Source organism: Gigantopelta aegis, chromosome 9 (genome assembly GCF_016097555.1).
Source record: "Gigantopelta aegis isolate Gae_Host chromosome 9, Gae_host_genome, whole genome shotgun sequence".
Taxonomy (NCBI): domain Eukaryota; kingdom Metazoa; phylum Mollusca; class Gastropoda; order Neomphalida; family Peltospiridae; genus Gigantopelta; species Gigantopelta aegis.
Window position 1 is genome coordinate 30,026,064 of NC_054707.1, and position 16,008 is coordinate 30,042,071.

General features: G+C 39.9%; 1 protein-coding gene across 2 annotated transcripts in view; it reads right to left on the bottom strand.

Moving 5' to 3' along the window:
• The window catches only part of LOC121380437, a 49,149-nt gene that overhangs the window by 28,879 nt on the left and 4,262 nt on the right, over positions 1 to 16,008 (bottom strand). For both annotated transcript variants that reach the window (XM_041509251.1, XM_041509250.1), the window contains exons 2-4: positions 11,230 to 11,331; positions 8,015 to 8,113; positions 3,891 to 4,014 (exon numbers count right to left, since the gene is read on the bottom strand). In XM_041509251.1, the coding sequence (XP_041365185.1) occupies positions 3,891 to 4,014; positions 8,015 to 8,113; positions 11,230 to 11,331 (325 nt within the window). The remainder of the gene's footprint in view (positions 1 to 3,890; positions 4,015 to 8,014; positions 8,114 to 11,229; positions 11,332 to 16,008) is intronic.

Here is a 16,008-nt window from a genome sequence, read left to right on the forward strand (position 1 = left end):
TCTGAGGGCAGCAGGACTCCGTAACCGCCGTCCTTATGTGGGACCAATATTGACCCCTCGGCACCGCCAACAACGTCAACAGTGGGCGCAACAACATCAAAGATGGCGACGTGGCCAGTGGCAACAAGTTCTGTTTACTGATGAGAGCCGTTACAATCTTTCCAACGCTGATGGCCGAATCCGAGTATGGCGACGTCGACATGAACGTTACTCCGACTGCTGCGTTCTGCAGGCCGACCGATGGGGCGGGGGTAGTGTGATGGTGTGGGGTGGGTTCTCATTCAACCACAGAACACAACTTCATGTGTTCAGACAACGCGTTAATGCCGCCGTGTACCAAAATGACGTCATCAACAATCACGTCGTTCCCTTCTTTGCCGCTCACCCACGTGTGCGCTTGCTGCAGCAAGACAATGCCAGGCCGCACACTGCCAGGGCAACACAGGCGTTGCTGGCTCAGCACAACATCCCAACGTTGCCGTGGCCAGCCTTATCACCGGACATGGCGCCTATCGAACACGTCTGGGATGAAATCGGACGTCGCCTTCAGGCTCGCGGACAACCTCAGAATATGCAGGCGCTGGAGGCAGCATTGGTCCATGAATGGAACTCCCTCCCTCAGGCATTCTTTCAACGGCTTGTCAACTCAATGAGGAGACGTTGCACTGCCTGTTTGAATGCCCAGGGTGGTCACACGCGATACTGACTTTGACAATGCTACAGGTCGTCTCTTTCACATTTTTAACATGGACCCCCACCCTACTTTATGACATGAAACAATAGCCAAAAAGGAATTCAATCAAACATTTCCAACACCAATGTGTGCCGAATTGGTGTAGCTCCAAAATAAATGTTGAAATCTTCATTTCGTTTTGTTTTTTTAATATTTTATATCCAATTTAATGAGAACCTGCGTTTCTTTTGCGTTTTAGTATAGATATCTTATATAATGATTTCATGAAACTGACGAATGGAATGGAAACTCAATTAATGTGCCCATGAAGAGGTTCAGGCACGCCCATCCCGGATCTGGTCTCTGACATCTGACGGGAAGGGGGAAGGGAATGGGAGGGGGAAATACTGCAGTGGGCAATTTTACAACAAGCCATATGGACTTGAAAAATTCTAAACTTAAAACAAAAAGAAAAGAGGGCGACATTTATTATTTTAAAGTGCGTCTTTTAAAAACCATATATGTTACTGTAGTTTAATCTTTAATTAGTTGACGCCAATTTTAGATCGGGCTATCGGGTAAAAATATATATTTTGGTATCTTTTAAAGCTTTTTTAGCATGTTGTTTAGCTAACACATTACCGGGGATGCCAACATGGGCAGGTATCCATTCGAAGGTGACTAAGTGACCTTTATTTGTAATAAAGTTAGTAAGATTGTTCATTTGTTTAATCAGATGTGAACGGTTGAATCTGAAATTATGTAGAGCTTGAAGTGAACTGAGTGAATCCGATAAAATAAGAAATTTATACAAAACTTTAGAATGGTGTATTATAGTTAGAATCCATTTAACTTTAAACTATTCATCGATCCATTCATACGTACGTACGTACCTACGTACCAACCCACTGACCCATCTACCTGTCTACATCCATACATACATATCTACATCCATACATACATATATACATCCATATATGCATACACATATACATAGATAGTAGATATATGCACACACATACATGCATATACACAATATCTACATATTTACACAGCATATTTCATACTATTTCCTATGATATGCCATTCATGAATCACTGGTTGGATTAGAAAAACGTAATAGTTTCACCAAGAGGATCGATCCTTTATTGTAGTCCATTTTAAACGAACGGATTACAACCGAGCGAAAATCCCACTCGTTTGGGCACGCAGTTTCAAAATGTCCACATGCCTTTAAATGGTGTAACCAGTGCCCTACGACTGGTATATCAAAGGATGTTGTATGCGCCGTCCTTTGCTGCTAATGGAAAAATGTGACAGGTTTCCCCTCAATACTACGTGTCAGAATTACCAATTGTTTGACATCCAACAGCCGATGATTAATTAATTAATGTGATACAAAAATAACAACAATTTGAACGATTTAAGCAAGTATATGGCATGTTGGCCCATTTGGGACATCTTGGGCTGATGCTCGCCCAGAATGGCAGTTGGGCCAAAACTCACTTTCGACGGAATTAAGTGGGTTTTTTTTAGATGAAGTTGTAGAAGTTTTCATTGAATGTAACATGAAAATTATTCAATGGATGCCATTAAACGATATAGGTAGAAAGATTATCATTCTAGTAATCGACCGACTTAAGTTTTTTGGTGTAAATGTCATGTTTATGTTTTATATTTGTCATGTTTAGCGAGTTGGGGTGTGTGTCTGGTCGATCTTCGTTTCCGACCCTGTCTCTATATATATGAACACAGGCTATATAGCGTAATGCGCGTTGGTGTTCTATCGACTGGTACTAATCATACACCTACAACTAGCCCGAGTACTCTGACTGTAAGAGAGCTAGACGGACATTTGGACATAAATACGCTCTCATTACAGTCAGAGACCAAGCTATGTATTTTTTTGGCAATCATATGTTTGACGTCAAATACCTTTTCATCGATCATTTTCGAGTTAACTGATTTAAAAAAATTCACATATTAATCACTAATACACATAGTACAGAAATAAATCCGACAGCACCCACATTCAGCTACGCTTAGTGATTAATATGTGGATTTTTTTTAATCAATTAACTCGAAAATGATCGATGTAAAAGTATTTAACGTCAAACATGGGATTGTTGTGATATTAGAGCGGAAATCTTTGCCAACTTTTTGGTTGTCGGGAATTGCCAAAAAACATACATAGCTTGGTCTCTGACTGTAATGAGAGCGTATTTATGTCCAAATGTCCGTCTAGCTCTCTTACAGTCAGAGTACTCGGGCTAACCTACAACCTGCAACAAGGACCCGGACGCCCATGATAGCAACTATAGTTACGTCAGAGGTGTGCTATAACAGTTTTCAACAATCGCGACGGTCATAGCCTGTCTGGCATCGCATTTTTTTTACTTGAAAAACACTGCGGTATAAGTTGTTTTAATTCTTCTTCATAGGAGTTGAAACCAATATATTGATTAGTGTATATGAACCCCATTCTTGTTATGGAAAATACTCTCTTTTTTATAGATTTCGTTTGGGATTGGGTACCACATAAAAACCCGTAAAATACTGCGCAATGTATTTCAGTGAACCGCATAACGTCACTACTAATACTATACTTAGGAAAATCGAGACATGTTCCCAACTGAATATACGTGGTGAGCAGCATGCATTATTAATGTTTCCCATACAACATAACAAAGCTGATATTCGAATACTTGAATACACTATTAGAATATTTCGAAGAGAAAACTAGCGAGCGAATATTCGGACCGAACATGGAGCCAGTACTGAAATGTAAAATCAGCATGCAACTATTAGTATTACTAGTACCAATCTGCCTGAGGCAAATGGCAGAAGTTGCGTCACGGTGGAATTGTGTTTTCTGAACACATGTTGTTATCACCAGTTAATTACTGTCCGCGGCTACGTGCTTCCTGTAACCTTTATCTGCAACGATCAATCGTGTGTTTTCACACCTATCAGTGTCTACGTAATACTCTCTCTGTCAGTTAAATGGAATGATTCAACGGGAGGGTGGCCTCCCCTTATGACGGCGGGCTTTATTAATTAAAAAACTAATAAACACGGTAGTTGTTCTAGTTATAAAAATTAGCATTTAAAAATGAGTATCATTAACTGCAGTCAATATATCTTGTGTATCCTTGGTTGAAAAAGAAAAAAAGAAATCAGATTTAACAGTGTTCAAGACAGATTTGTTTCCACTAACCAAAAGGTGCACGTGAAAGCTGCATCTTCGTGAATTTCCTTGGTGACAACCATCTGAACGACTTTATGTTCCATGGCACTTTCGATGGCTTGTAATTTCTCCACACAATCAGTGGCGTGGGGATCTGCAAGAAAACAATTCCTAGCAAATCTCATGTCCACACACACGCACGCAAGCAAACATACACGCACATACACACACATGCACGTATATACACACACCATAAAACATAGACACACACACACACACACCTAGCCCGTTTGAGAACTAGACGGACATTTGGACGGTTATGATCGATCTGTGTGGTCAGAAATAACTGTATCTAGCAAAAACACTGAATGACTGTCTACCACCGGGTAGACAAAGATTCCCGCTCTAATACAACAATACTAGGATCTCCACGGGTACTCGAGTACTCGGACAAGACCCGAGTCCGTGCATAGGACTCGAGTACCCGTACACGTGAGACACTAGGACAGTAATTTCAGCACTAACTAATCAGCAATACAAGTTACACAATAATTATATGATCATGTGCTAGTTTTTCTTTTTAATATGGCCGTCCATCACAATATTGAACGAATCGATCAATTTTTCAGCGCTGGAATTAAGATGTGCAGTGCTATTTTACAGGTGACCTCCCATTTGGCCTACAACCCCGTTTGCCTACATTCAGTTTCCTTACAGTATAAAGAGGTAATATCCCCAATTAAACGTGGAACACTCCATGTATGATCCCTATTTATAAGAAATAACATGACAAAATAATATGACTAACACATATTTTATTACAACAAAATGATTAAAATGACCTCACAAATATTAAGCAAATATTTCGTACAAAATGTTCACAGTTCAAAGTTATTTTACAACTACATTTTTAGCAGGTGAGAACTAGAACTAGTTTTGCGGCCTTGCTGAAGCTGATCCTACAGTATTCCTTAGTCTCACTGTCGTCTAATTTAAGTGTACTCAGGTCCGGGTCGAGTTTGACGCCCGAGTGCTCGAGTCCCATATTTTGGACTCGTGGAAGCCCAAAACAATAACCATGTTTGACGTTAAATACCAGTACATTGATCATTTACATGTTCGCAGATAACAAATATTTCACATATTAACCAATGATACACACACTATAGGAAGGCACCCGACAGTACACCTCTTCAGTAATGTTCCGGTTAAATACGTGGGTACTGACGGGTTTCTTCCTGAAGGCGCTCACAATATCACCCACAGTATACCACACTAGTTTGTCCTGAAAACGTCTGTGAGCATTTTTATTTCGAAATGTTCCGGGTAGGGCGCTGCTGAACCAACTACAGATTTTTGACAAACTCCAAATGACACACACACACACACACACACACACACACTTACTTATAAAATCTTGGATCCACCCATGTGTATATTTCCATTATTAAATTTATTTCTCAAGGAAACATTTTTTAATCACATCTTGCTAATCTGTTTCGGTCTTGTTTCTGTACGAATTCAGGAGTGTATTGAGTCGGGGGGGGGGGGGGGGAGGGTGTCATGGCACAGAAAAACACGAAAACATCATCTCTTTATTTTAAAAGTGCCCTGTTTGTGTAGGTGAATAGCACGCTATAATGTCATGTCATCACGCAATAATGTAATGTCGTCACGGTATAATGTCATGTCGTCACGCTATAATGCCATGTCGTCATGTCGTCACGCTATAATGTCATGTCGTCACGCTATAATGTCATGTCGTCAATCAGGTTTCACAGCTTTTGACCCCACCCCAGTTATTGGATTCTTTTTCTTCTTTTACAAAATACTGTTTAGTATATGGAATCACAGGAATATGTGAGGATTAAGAACCGATACCACCTGGCTGTAGGAATATCCATATTGTTCATATCACCTGTATTCCTTCTCAAAGTGGTAGAAGAGTAGTTGCCTGACGGGTATACAACGGATTTACCACAATTGCTGAAAGCTGAGTGTGCTGAATTCCAATATTCACCATGGCAGCATATTATCATGTTGTAAAGTGATAATGTTGACAACACACCACGGTTTAGTAGAGACGAGCAAACTGTTTCTTTTGTTTAACGGCATGCCGCATCACTAGTGCACATTGATCGATTTTAATTATCGCCTACTGGATGTCAAACATTTGATAATGATGTTAGTTTGTTTCGTTTAACGACACCACTAGAGAACATTGATTATTAATCATCGGCTTTTGGAAAGTAAAGTTTGTTTTATTTAACGACGCCACTAGAGCACATTGATTTTTTATCTTATCATCGGCTATTGGACGTCAAACTTATGGTTATTCTGACATTGTTTTTAGAGAAAACCCGCTGTCGCCACATAGGCTACTCTTTTACGACAGGCAGCAAGGGATCTTTTATTTACGCTTCCCACAGGCAGGATAGCACAAACCATGGCCTTTGTTGAACCAGTTATGGATCACTGGTCAGTGCAAATGGTATAAACCTACCCACTGAGCTTTGCGGAGCACTCACTCAGGGTTTGGAGTCGGTATCTGGATTAAAAATTCCATGCCTTGACTGGGATCCGAACCCAGTACCTAGCAGCCTGTAGACCGATGGCCTAACCACGACGCCACCGAGGCCGGTTATCGATTGTTGGATGTCAAACATTTGGTTATTCTGACATACAGATAGGAAACCCGCTACATTATTTCCATTAGTAGCAAGGGATCTTTTATATGCACCATTCCACAGAAAGGATACCACATACCACAGCCTTTGATATACCAGTCGTGGTGTACTGGCTGAAACAAGAAATAGCCCAATGGGCCCACCGACGGGGATCGATCTCACACTGACCGCGCATCAAGCGAGCGCTTTACCACTGGGCTATGTCCCGCCCCTAATGATGACAAAGTGATGAGAGAAAACTCGCTACATTTCAATGGGGAGAAATCAAGCTCGGTCGGTGGAGCGGTCACCTCAGATGTTTTAATCAAATCAAGCTCGGTCGGTGGAGCGGTCACCTCAGATGCTTTAATCAAATCAAGCTCGGTCGGTGGAGCGGTCACCTCAGATGTTTTAATCAAATCAAGCTCGGTCGGTGGAGCGGTCACCTCAGATGCTTTAATCAAATCAAGCTCGGTCGGTGGAGCGGTCACCTCAGATGTTTTAATCAAATCAAGCTCGGTCGGTGGAGCGGTCACCTCAGATGCTTTAATTAAATCAAGCTCGGTCGGTGGAGGGGGAAGTTTTAATCAAATCAAGCTCGGTCGGTGGAGCGGTATGTTTTAATCAAATCAAGCTCGGTCGGTGGAGCGGTATATTTTAATCAAATCAAGCTCGGTCGGTGGAGCGGTCACCTCAGATGCTTTAATCGGATGATCGAACCCCCACGATGAACGCATCAAAGTATGTGGTATGTGCTGTTCAGTTTGTGGAAAAGTGCATATAAAAGATCCCTTAAAAGCTTGCTACTACTGGAAACATGTGCAGCGTGTTTCTTCTAACATCCAATAGCCCATGCTTACATAATCAATGTCCTCTAGTAGTGTCGTTAAACAAAACAGACTTTACTGATAAAGGCAAGGATCTTTTTCATGCTCTGTCCCGGAGATATGACAGCACATATCACAACCTTTGATATACTAGCCGTGGGGGAACTGGTTGGGATATGACAACCCGATAGGTTCGCCGGGGGGGGGGGGGGGGGGTCGATCCTATGTCAGCATCTCAGGCGAGCGCTCACTGAGCTCAATCTTTCCCCACTCACTGAGCTCAATCCTTCCCCGCTCACTGAGCTCAATCCTTCCTCGCTCACTGAGCTCAATCCTTCCCCGCTCACTAACGCCACACTAGCGTGTCTGTATGCTGTGTTTCCCAAATTAAATAAACATACACCGATTTTACGCTTAGGAAAGATCGGAAATAGTTAAATTCAAACTGCGCGTACTAAAATAATAGTCACTACATCACACACACACACACACACACACACACACACACACACACACAGTTTATATGTAATTAAGTTACGTGAGGCAAAATCAGATACACTCTCTATAAACATTTAAAATACATTTTGAATGCAAATATTATTACGCATTCCACATAACATAGCCTATTTTTTGTTGAAACGTTAAGGTCCAACACACTTACCGACTTGCTCCGACCTTTCAAAAGCTTCACGTCGAATTCTGGTGTGTCGTTCACCTCGATCATCAGAAAAAATCAAGCTGGAGATTCCGCTCATTATTTCTACAAAAAAGAATAGAATAGAATAGAATTAACAGTGCAATACAATAAAAATCAATGCAATATAATACAATACAGAACAGAACAGAATAAAACGGAAAAGAACATAACAAAATAGAAAAAATAAACAATAATGAGAATAGAATAGAACATTATGATAGTAGGTTGTAGAAAGCGGTAGCCTAAGGCCACATAACTACAATTCGGCAAACTAAGTCAAAATTACTCAAATAGCTCCTCAGTTTCATTTTTGATTAACCATTCCAAAGCATGTGCCAAATTACCTCATGAATACTGCGCAATCGTTTAATATTTTGGACTTAATCCAACGGAACATTCAACTTCAATAGCACCACAAATGCTGGTGCTTGCTCTGAATGTGCACGTTAAGTCCTTTGATCTGACCTGACCTGACCAAATATATCCCCGGATGGTGTCCGCCCTCCCACCCCCACACCCCCACCCCCTCCCATATCTCAGGGTTTTTATTTTTTTTAAACCACTTGACTATTATCTACATGAATATTAGCCTCTTTAGTGCGGAGTGGCAGAAATCAACCCTCTTAGCCCATTTATAATCGGAAGATGACCCAAATTTAACCGGCCTCGGTGGCGTCGTGGTTAGGCCATCAGCCTACAGGCTGGTAGGTACTGGGTTCGGATCCCAGTTAAGGCATGGGATTTTTAATCCAGATACCGACTCCAAACCCTGAGTGAGTGCTACGCAAGGCTCAATGGGTAGGTGTAAACCACTTGCACCGACCAGTGATCCATAACTGGTCCAACAAAGGCCATGGTTTGTGCTATCCTGCCTGTGGGAAGCGCAAAGAAAAGATCCCTTGCTGCCTGTTGTAAAAGAGTAGCCTATGTGGCGACAGCGGGTTTCCTCTAAAAAAAAACCTGTCAGAATGACCATATGTTTGATGTCCAATAGCCGATGATAAGATAAAAAATCAATGTGCTCTAGTGGCATCGTTAAATAAAACAAACTTTACTTTTGTTATGACTGGATTAGAGAATAATCAAACTATAGCTCTGTGACATCAGATTCAGGAAAACAATTGTATTTTAGAAACAGTAGCTGGCTACAATTTGGCCGTTGACGATTGCCAAAGTAGAGTTTCCTCTAACCATCCACTACAAAATATCAACACGGGAAGGGCTAGAGGTGACTCGAGCTAGAGTGTTATGTATCTAAATGTAACTTTCATTGCAGATAGTATTTAAAGGTGCTCGAAGGATGGCGCGTTATGGGAAGAAACCAAAGGTTTACAATATATTCTAATTTTAGCGGTATGTTCAAATAATCTTTCACTCGACAAGTTGTCGAAACACCGCTGATATAACAGTTAGTATTAAAGCAAAACAAAACGAATGGCTGGTCTTATAGTCAGCGCACGCGTCGATTTTGACACTCTCCTGTCAACTTGAGTTGTTTGCTTTTTTTTTAATTTCCCGCGGTATGACGTCGAATTTTGCCGGGCTTTTCTTGCTGGGACATAAAACCGCATTTGGAGCCAAAATGGTCTATATGCTGGCATGGACCATTAGCTTTTTTTAATTTATATCTAAACAGGCCATGTTGTTCTGAATGAGTACCATGACTTGTTTTTAAAATATTTGCGGCCAAAGTCGAAGTAATAAAAATTGGCTTGGTTATATGGAAAAAAAGGGTAATATTTAGGGTACCATGACAAGGGAAGTGGCACTATGGCTGACTGGGACGGCTATTATTCCAGAACCTTGCGATGCATTCGCAAAATTCAGGTATGTTTTGTTTCTTCATTTCGAAGACTAATTCCTGACGTGACACTTTAGGTATTACGTAACCACCAGCTCGCCAGAGGGCGTATTCACTGGGATGGTATAAAATGGCTGCGTCCGTTATATATAATAGCCGTCACATTTAACCGTTTTATTAATTAACTATACGATTATACTTGTTGATATTAAGCAATAATGTGCATTATATATTGTTGAATGTGCATACCAGGCCAAATGCCTTAACTGACCAAGGCAGATGAGGAGAACGTAAAACCCCACCTAAATATACTCACCTTTTCTGTGCAATCCATGAACAAAAAAAGCCATATGGCCGCATCAATTCTGGAACTTTGATCTGAACAGAGACTAAACAAGACTTAATGAATTCAGAATGACTGAGGTGAAAGGTTGTTGCCCACGAAAGTTTGTTTGTTTTGATTTGACACCACTAGAGAACATTGATTTATTAATCATCGGCTAATAGATATCACACATTTGGTAATTTTGACATAGTTGTAGAGAGGAAACCCGCTACATTTTTCTATTAGTAGCAAGGGATCTTTTATACGCATCATCCCACAAACAGGATAGCACATATGATATCACGACATTTAATATACCAGTCATGGTGCACTTGCTGGAGCGAGAAATAGCATAGACCAACCGCGAGGTCTTTACCAGTGGGTTACGACCCACCTCTATGGGCCACGAAATGGCATCGACTATATTGGATATATGGCAGTCACTGTACAGTGTATGGTAGTCTCTATACAGAGTGTATAGCAGTCTCTATACACAGTGTATGGCAGTCACTGCACATTATATGGCAGTCACTGTACAGTGTATGGCAGTCTATACAGAGTGTATAGCAGTCACTATAAACAGTGTATAGCAGTCACTGTACACAGTGTATGGCAGTCACTGCACATTATATGGCAGTCATTGTACAGTGTATGGCAGTTACTGTAGTGTGTATGGCAGTCACTGTACACAGTGTATGGCAGTCACTGCACATTATATGACAGTCATTGTACAGTGTATGGCAGTTACTGTAGTGTGTATGGCAGTCACTATTATGTATGGCAGTCATTGTACAGAATGTATGGCAGTCACTGTACACAGTGTATAGCAGTCTCTATACAGTGTATGGTAGTCACTATACAGAGTGTACGGCAATCACTACACATTGTATGGCAGTCACTATACGGTGTATGGCAGTCACTATACAGAGTGTACGGCAATCACTGTAGTGAATGACAGTCACTGTACAGTGTGTGACAGTCATTATACAGAGTGTATGGCAATCACTGTAGTGTATGGCAGTCACTATACATAGTGTACGGCAATCACTATACCTGAATCCGAGTCGTGTTCCCAATACTCTTCATCCTCGGTGTCGAAATGAATTCTGATAGTACCAGTATAGTCATTAATAATCTGACCTCTTACACCTAAAACTAAAAAGGTAAACAGCAGTTTCATATAAGGCATGTAATATTAATTACAATCCAGTGAACAAATTAATGAAGTATATAATGAACAATTAAACGTATTAATTGAAAAACAATTTAAAATCATTTTCGTTTTAATTATTCTTCATAATCGTATTATACATAGGCGTACAGGCTCCCATTTTTGTAGTGAGGTAGGCTGGCTTTTGCCCGAATTAAACAAAAATGCCTGAATCTGGATAACATTTATTCATATTAGCATCACTGCCAAACAGCTATATAGGGTTGCAATTGAATCACTACGCATTTGTACACGGATTACAACTAATTTTGTGGGTAGAATGATGGAAATTCATGGTAAAAAGGTCTCAGGTTAGCACATTTTACCATAATATCTGTATAATTTTTTCTCGAATTTGAGGTTTAGCTCCAGCTCTATGGGGGGGGGGGGGGGGGGGGGGGGGGGAGGGGGCAACTCCCCGTCTCGTAGCCTATGGTATTATCTAACATTTTATTACATCCAAATACTATTAGCATTGGCTGAAACGAGAAATTTGCCTAATGGGCCCACCGACGGGAATCGATCCCAAACTGACCGCGCATCTCGCTATCGCTTTACCACTGGGCTAAGTCCCGTCCCCTATCCTAAAATAAGTGGGGTGTTGATACTAAAAGAATCAAGGCACAGTAATAGATGTTCTTCGTGTCACCAAAACGGACCTTCTTTTGTAACTTAAAGGGCACTTTTTTCCTATATATTTGGTGCAACTTCACCCGTAGGCCAGTGGCGTAGCCAGGGGGATCACGGGGTGGGGGTCACTGTACAGGGTGTATGGCCATCACTGCAGTGTCTGGCAGTCAGTGTACAGTGTGTCACCATGTCTGGTGTATTTTGACGTCTAGGTCTGTAACTGTAACGCATCAATGTATAGGTATATTAATGCGTTCATAGTTTTTGATAAATTTACTTCTATAAACACCAACAATAAGTAGGAGAAAACCACATTGAATAATACATACCTTTCCCGTTGTTTATTAAGATAAATGAAAGAGTAAGGTTCGAACATTGTGTAGCTGCCAGTCTGGCAGTGTGAAAATATAGCGCATACTCTATGACGTGTGTTGCCAGATCTGTAGTTCGCGTCAGAACAGACGCGGTGTGTTTTGTTCAGATCAATGCGTTTCATTTTTGACAGTAACTGTACTAGTCCAGTCAATCTACGCAAATTTTGGCCGAAGCCGGACAAAATTGCAACAGAATCTTCTTTGGGATTTTCTTTGTGTTGGAAAGATGCATAGGACTACCAACACATATTGACCGTTTAAGAAGTGAAAAACGCGTAATTTTAGAATTAATAATTAAAAAAAAAAAAAAAAAAAACATTTCTGGTAACTGGGTGCAGCCATTTTGTTTCGTTTTTGTCGCGTCTGGCACTCTAGCTTGGATAAAAGTAACGTCAGCCCTACTAACTCTTGTATCAACTATTTAACTAAATATATTTCCATTTTCATTAACAGAACGAAATTGGGTTATAGTATCTCATTCTAATGGTGTCCAGAAATTCGACCTACAAACTAACTAAATCATTATCTCCTGCATCACTAAAATCTTTTATAGGCTTGACACTATTAAAGACTGACATGACTTCAAAACATCGCATCTGTTTGGAATTCTTTCAGGGACACACCTTTTCTATTGCTGTGTATCCTTGAAATTGTGTCATATCCTAAAATAGCATGGATATATAAAATATTCCTACACATTCTCACGAAATTGTGTCATATCCTAAAATAGCATGGATATATAAAATATTCCTACACACTCTCACGAAATTCTTTCTTTGTTTAGTTACCATTCCACACCATTTACTACACGTTTTACCTCAACCCCTACATATATTATTATACCATTACTCTTTATGCTGTAGTAATAACACACATTAAGAATTGAGTCTTTGTCTTCTCCTATACCCACTGTTGAACAATGCAAATATGACAGTTGTCCCTTTGCCGTCTACATCGTACTGATACCACCGTCTCCGAGAACATTATATCAACATGTTGCTTATTTGTGGAATGTGTTCAGCCAGGAGCAAATGTTGCAGACCTTCCCATTTGTCCCTTCGTACATTGACGTGAGCCGTGCCTTTGGTTTGATGACTGCTCTATGTAGACGTACAATATAGTCACAATACACCTTATAATCTGTCTCATACATTAGACCGTATGGATAATTTGCAGCTAAGCGTTTCACCATTATATGGGTCGAGCCTCTGTACGCACGCCAGATTTGACAAGGGACCAAATTACATCATCTAAACCTGGTTTGTTCACACCCATCAGTCTACCAGACCAAACGCGCTGATGTTGGTCTCCTGTGTGAAGAGTGGATGCAGTATAGTATTCTATGGTAATGGGACTTTTCAGCTTGTTCACTTGTCTTTTTTGGTGTATGTGGTAGTGTTAAATAGTGTTGAAAAAAGAAAAGCACACAGTGCTGCTCCCACAAGAGAGTGATCCCCAATTGGTATTGCAATGGTCTTGTCACTCGTATATTTAAACATTTTCAGCATAAATTGTAACAAGAAGCTGTTGAAGACTTGAACCATGCATCATATTATCTATGCTTCACATGAAACGTATTACCACCGATGTTAAGAATACTATTATTGGGTTCATGATCTTGTATCTCAGTTGATTTCAACTACAAAGGTTGATCAAATGTCAGAACTGGGGTCACCCGATACCGCTTTGCTTGATCACTGACAAAGCACATGGGCGAGTACATACATGATTCGTTGTGTGTTTAATGTCTATCATCGACTTAAGCAAAATCAAGGATACTTCGGGCTAAATACTGTGATGTACCATTTGCATGAACACATTCCAAAATGGTCTAGACAGATGTAACAATCAGGATAATTTTCAAAGACGTTCTAGACAGAACATAAATCATCATGTTGGCAATAATTCAGTCTCCAAATGCACTGCATGACATGTTGGCTCCCTGTAAAGTTTAGTGTTAATTTTACCAACAGCTAAGTCCTCCGAGGAATCCTGTACGTATTGTGTTTAAATGCTGTCTCATGCATTACTGTCGTGATAATACCCATACCATGAATTGTAGCCATCGATTGTCCTCATGTTATTGTCTACATGCTCACCAACATGCTGCATGCACAGTTCTGATATATTTTTCAAAAATACATTTTCTAAAGTATCAGGTATTATGAGAAAAACAAATATACATTATAATAATAATAATAATCCAGGCATGACATAACAGCAAGTTTCTGTTTTGGTTTCACTCAATACCAGGGTGGGTTTGATCATAATTATTGTAGTTTTACAAAACTAAGGCCTGGTGAGTGGATGTCTTCTACAGACAAAACATATGATAGTGATTTATGGGAGCATACAGCCATGACCTTGTCAACGATTTATTTAGACTCTGCCTTGTGCAGAGATACTAGTTTTGTGATTCAGATTTACTAAAATAAATCATGTACTAGTAAATATTAAGCACCAATAGTAATTTTAGAATTAATATTTGAAAAAAAAACCCATCAACGTAGCATATATTATACGAGAGAGCCATGCCATTATCATGAATTATCATGCTTAGCCTTTGTGTGGGTTTCCAGAAATCCCCTATTGTGTATACATTGGTACAATGCACATCCGTTGAGATAACGTTTGTGCTTTCAAAATCTGGTATTTTTAATTGCTATACCTGTGATGGAACACGTACTTTGCATAAATTATGATATTGAGTGTGTTTTTAATTCCCAACTTTTAAAGAATCATTCTATGTGCATTTTGTAACACATGCAAGTGTTCAAAGTGTATTTTATATAAATAGAGACATGATTTTAGCATGTAATACTCATACACACAAAACTATCTTTTAATTTTAATAAAATTTCGAAAACATACATGCAAAAAAAATAAGATACTTCCCATGCTCAGATTTTTGTAGACTTTTGGTATGCTATATAGAATTAGTTGCTTTGTATATTTTATTTTTAAAGAAAATTTTGTTGCAATTTTGTCCGGGTGTTTCACAGATTGACTGGACTATACTCGCCAGATCCAGGCCCAGACCCACATCCGGTGTGTTTTTGGCCTTACATTCTCGCTAGGTGGGGCCCTGTACGTTTGTAACATTTGTAACGCGCCTGGATAATGTTCTTTATTATGAATCCTGGTTCCCATACATTCTGAAATACGTCGCATATTTCCACACAATCGTAAACGATGTATAATATGTAGGGGATAACTAATGTATTTATAGGATAACATCACTGTTTCGTTGTTAACTATAAGGATTTATCACAAAATTTCGATTTTGGGACGAGACGAAGTATGTTCTAAACACGTGCTATTTATAATGAGCGAGGTGTCAGCAGGACATCGTTAAAATCTTTGTTAAGAAACAATATCCAGCTTCTTTCCTCACAACCACCAACATCGGTTCCACCCATGGAAAGAGAATGCAGTATTGTAGATACTATGCGAGTAGTATGCGTAATTCCCATCAATGATCTCCAACTTTCAAATCCTAGGTACACATGATTGTGAACTACCTTAAGTTACTGCCAACTACTACTCTTCATCTCGTCTTTATGGTTATCGCTCAGAAAGAGAACAACCGTTCGTGTCCAAAGAATGGCCAGACAAAAG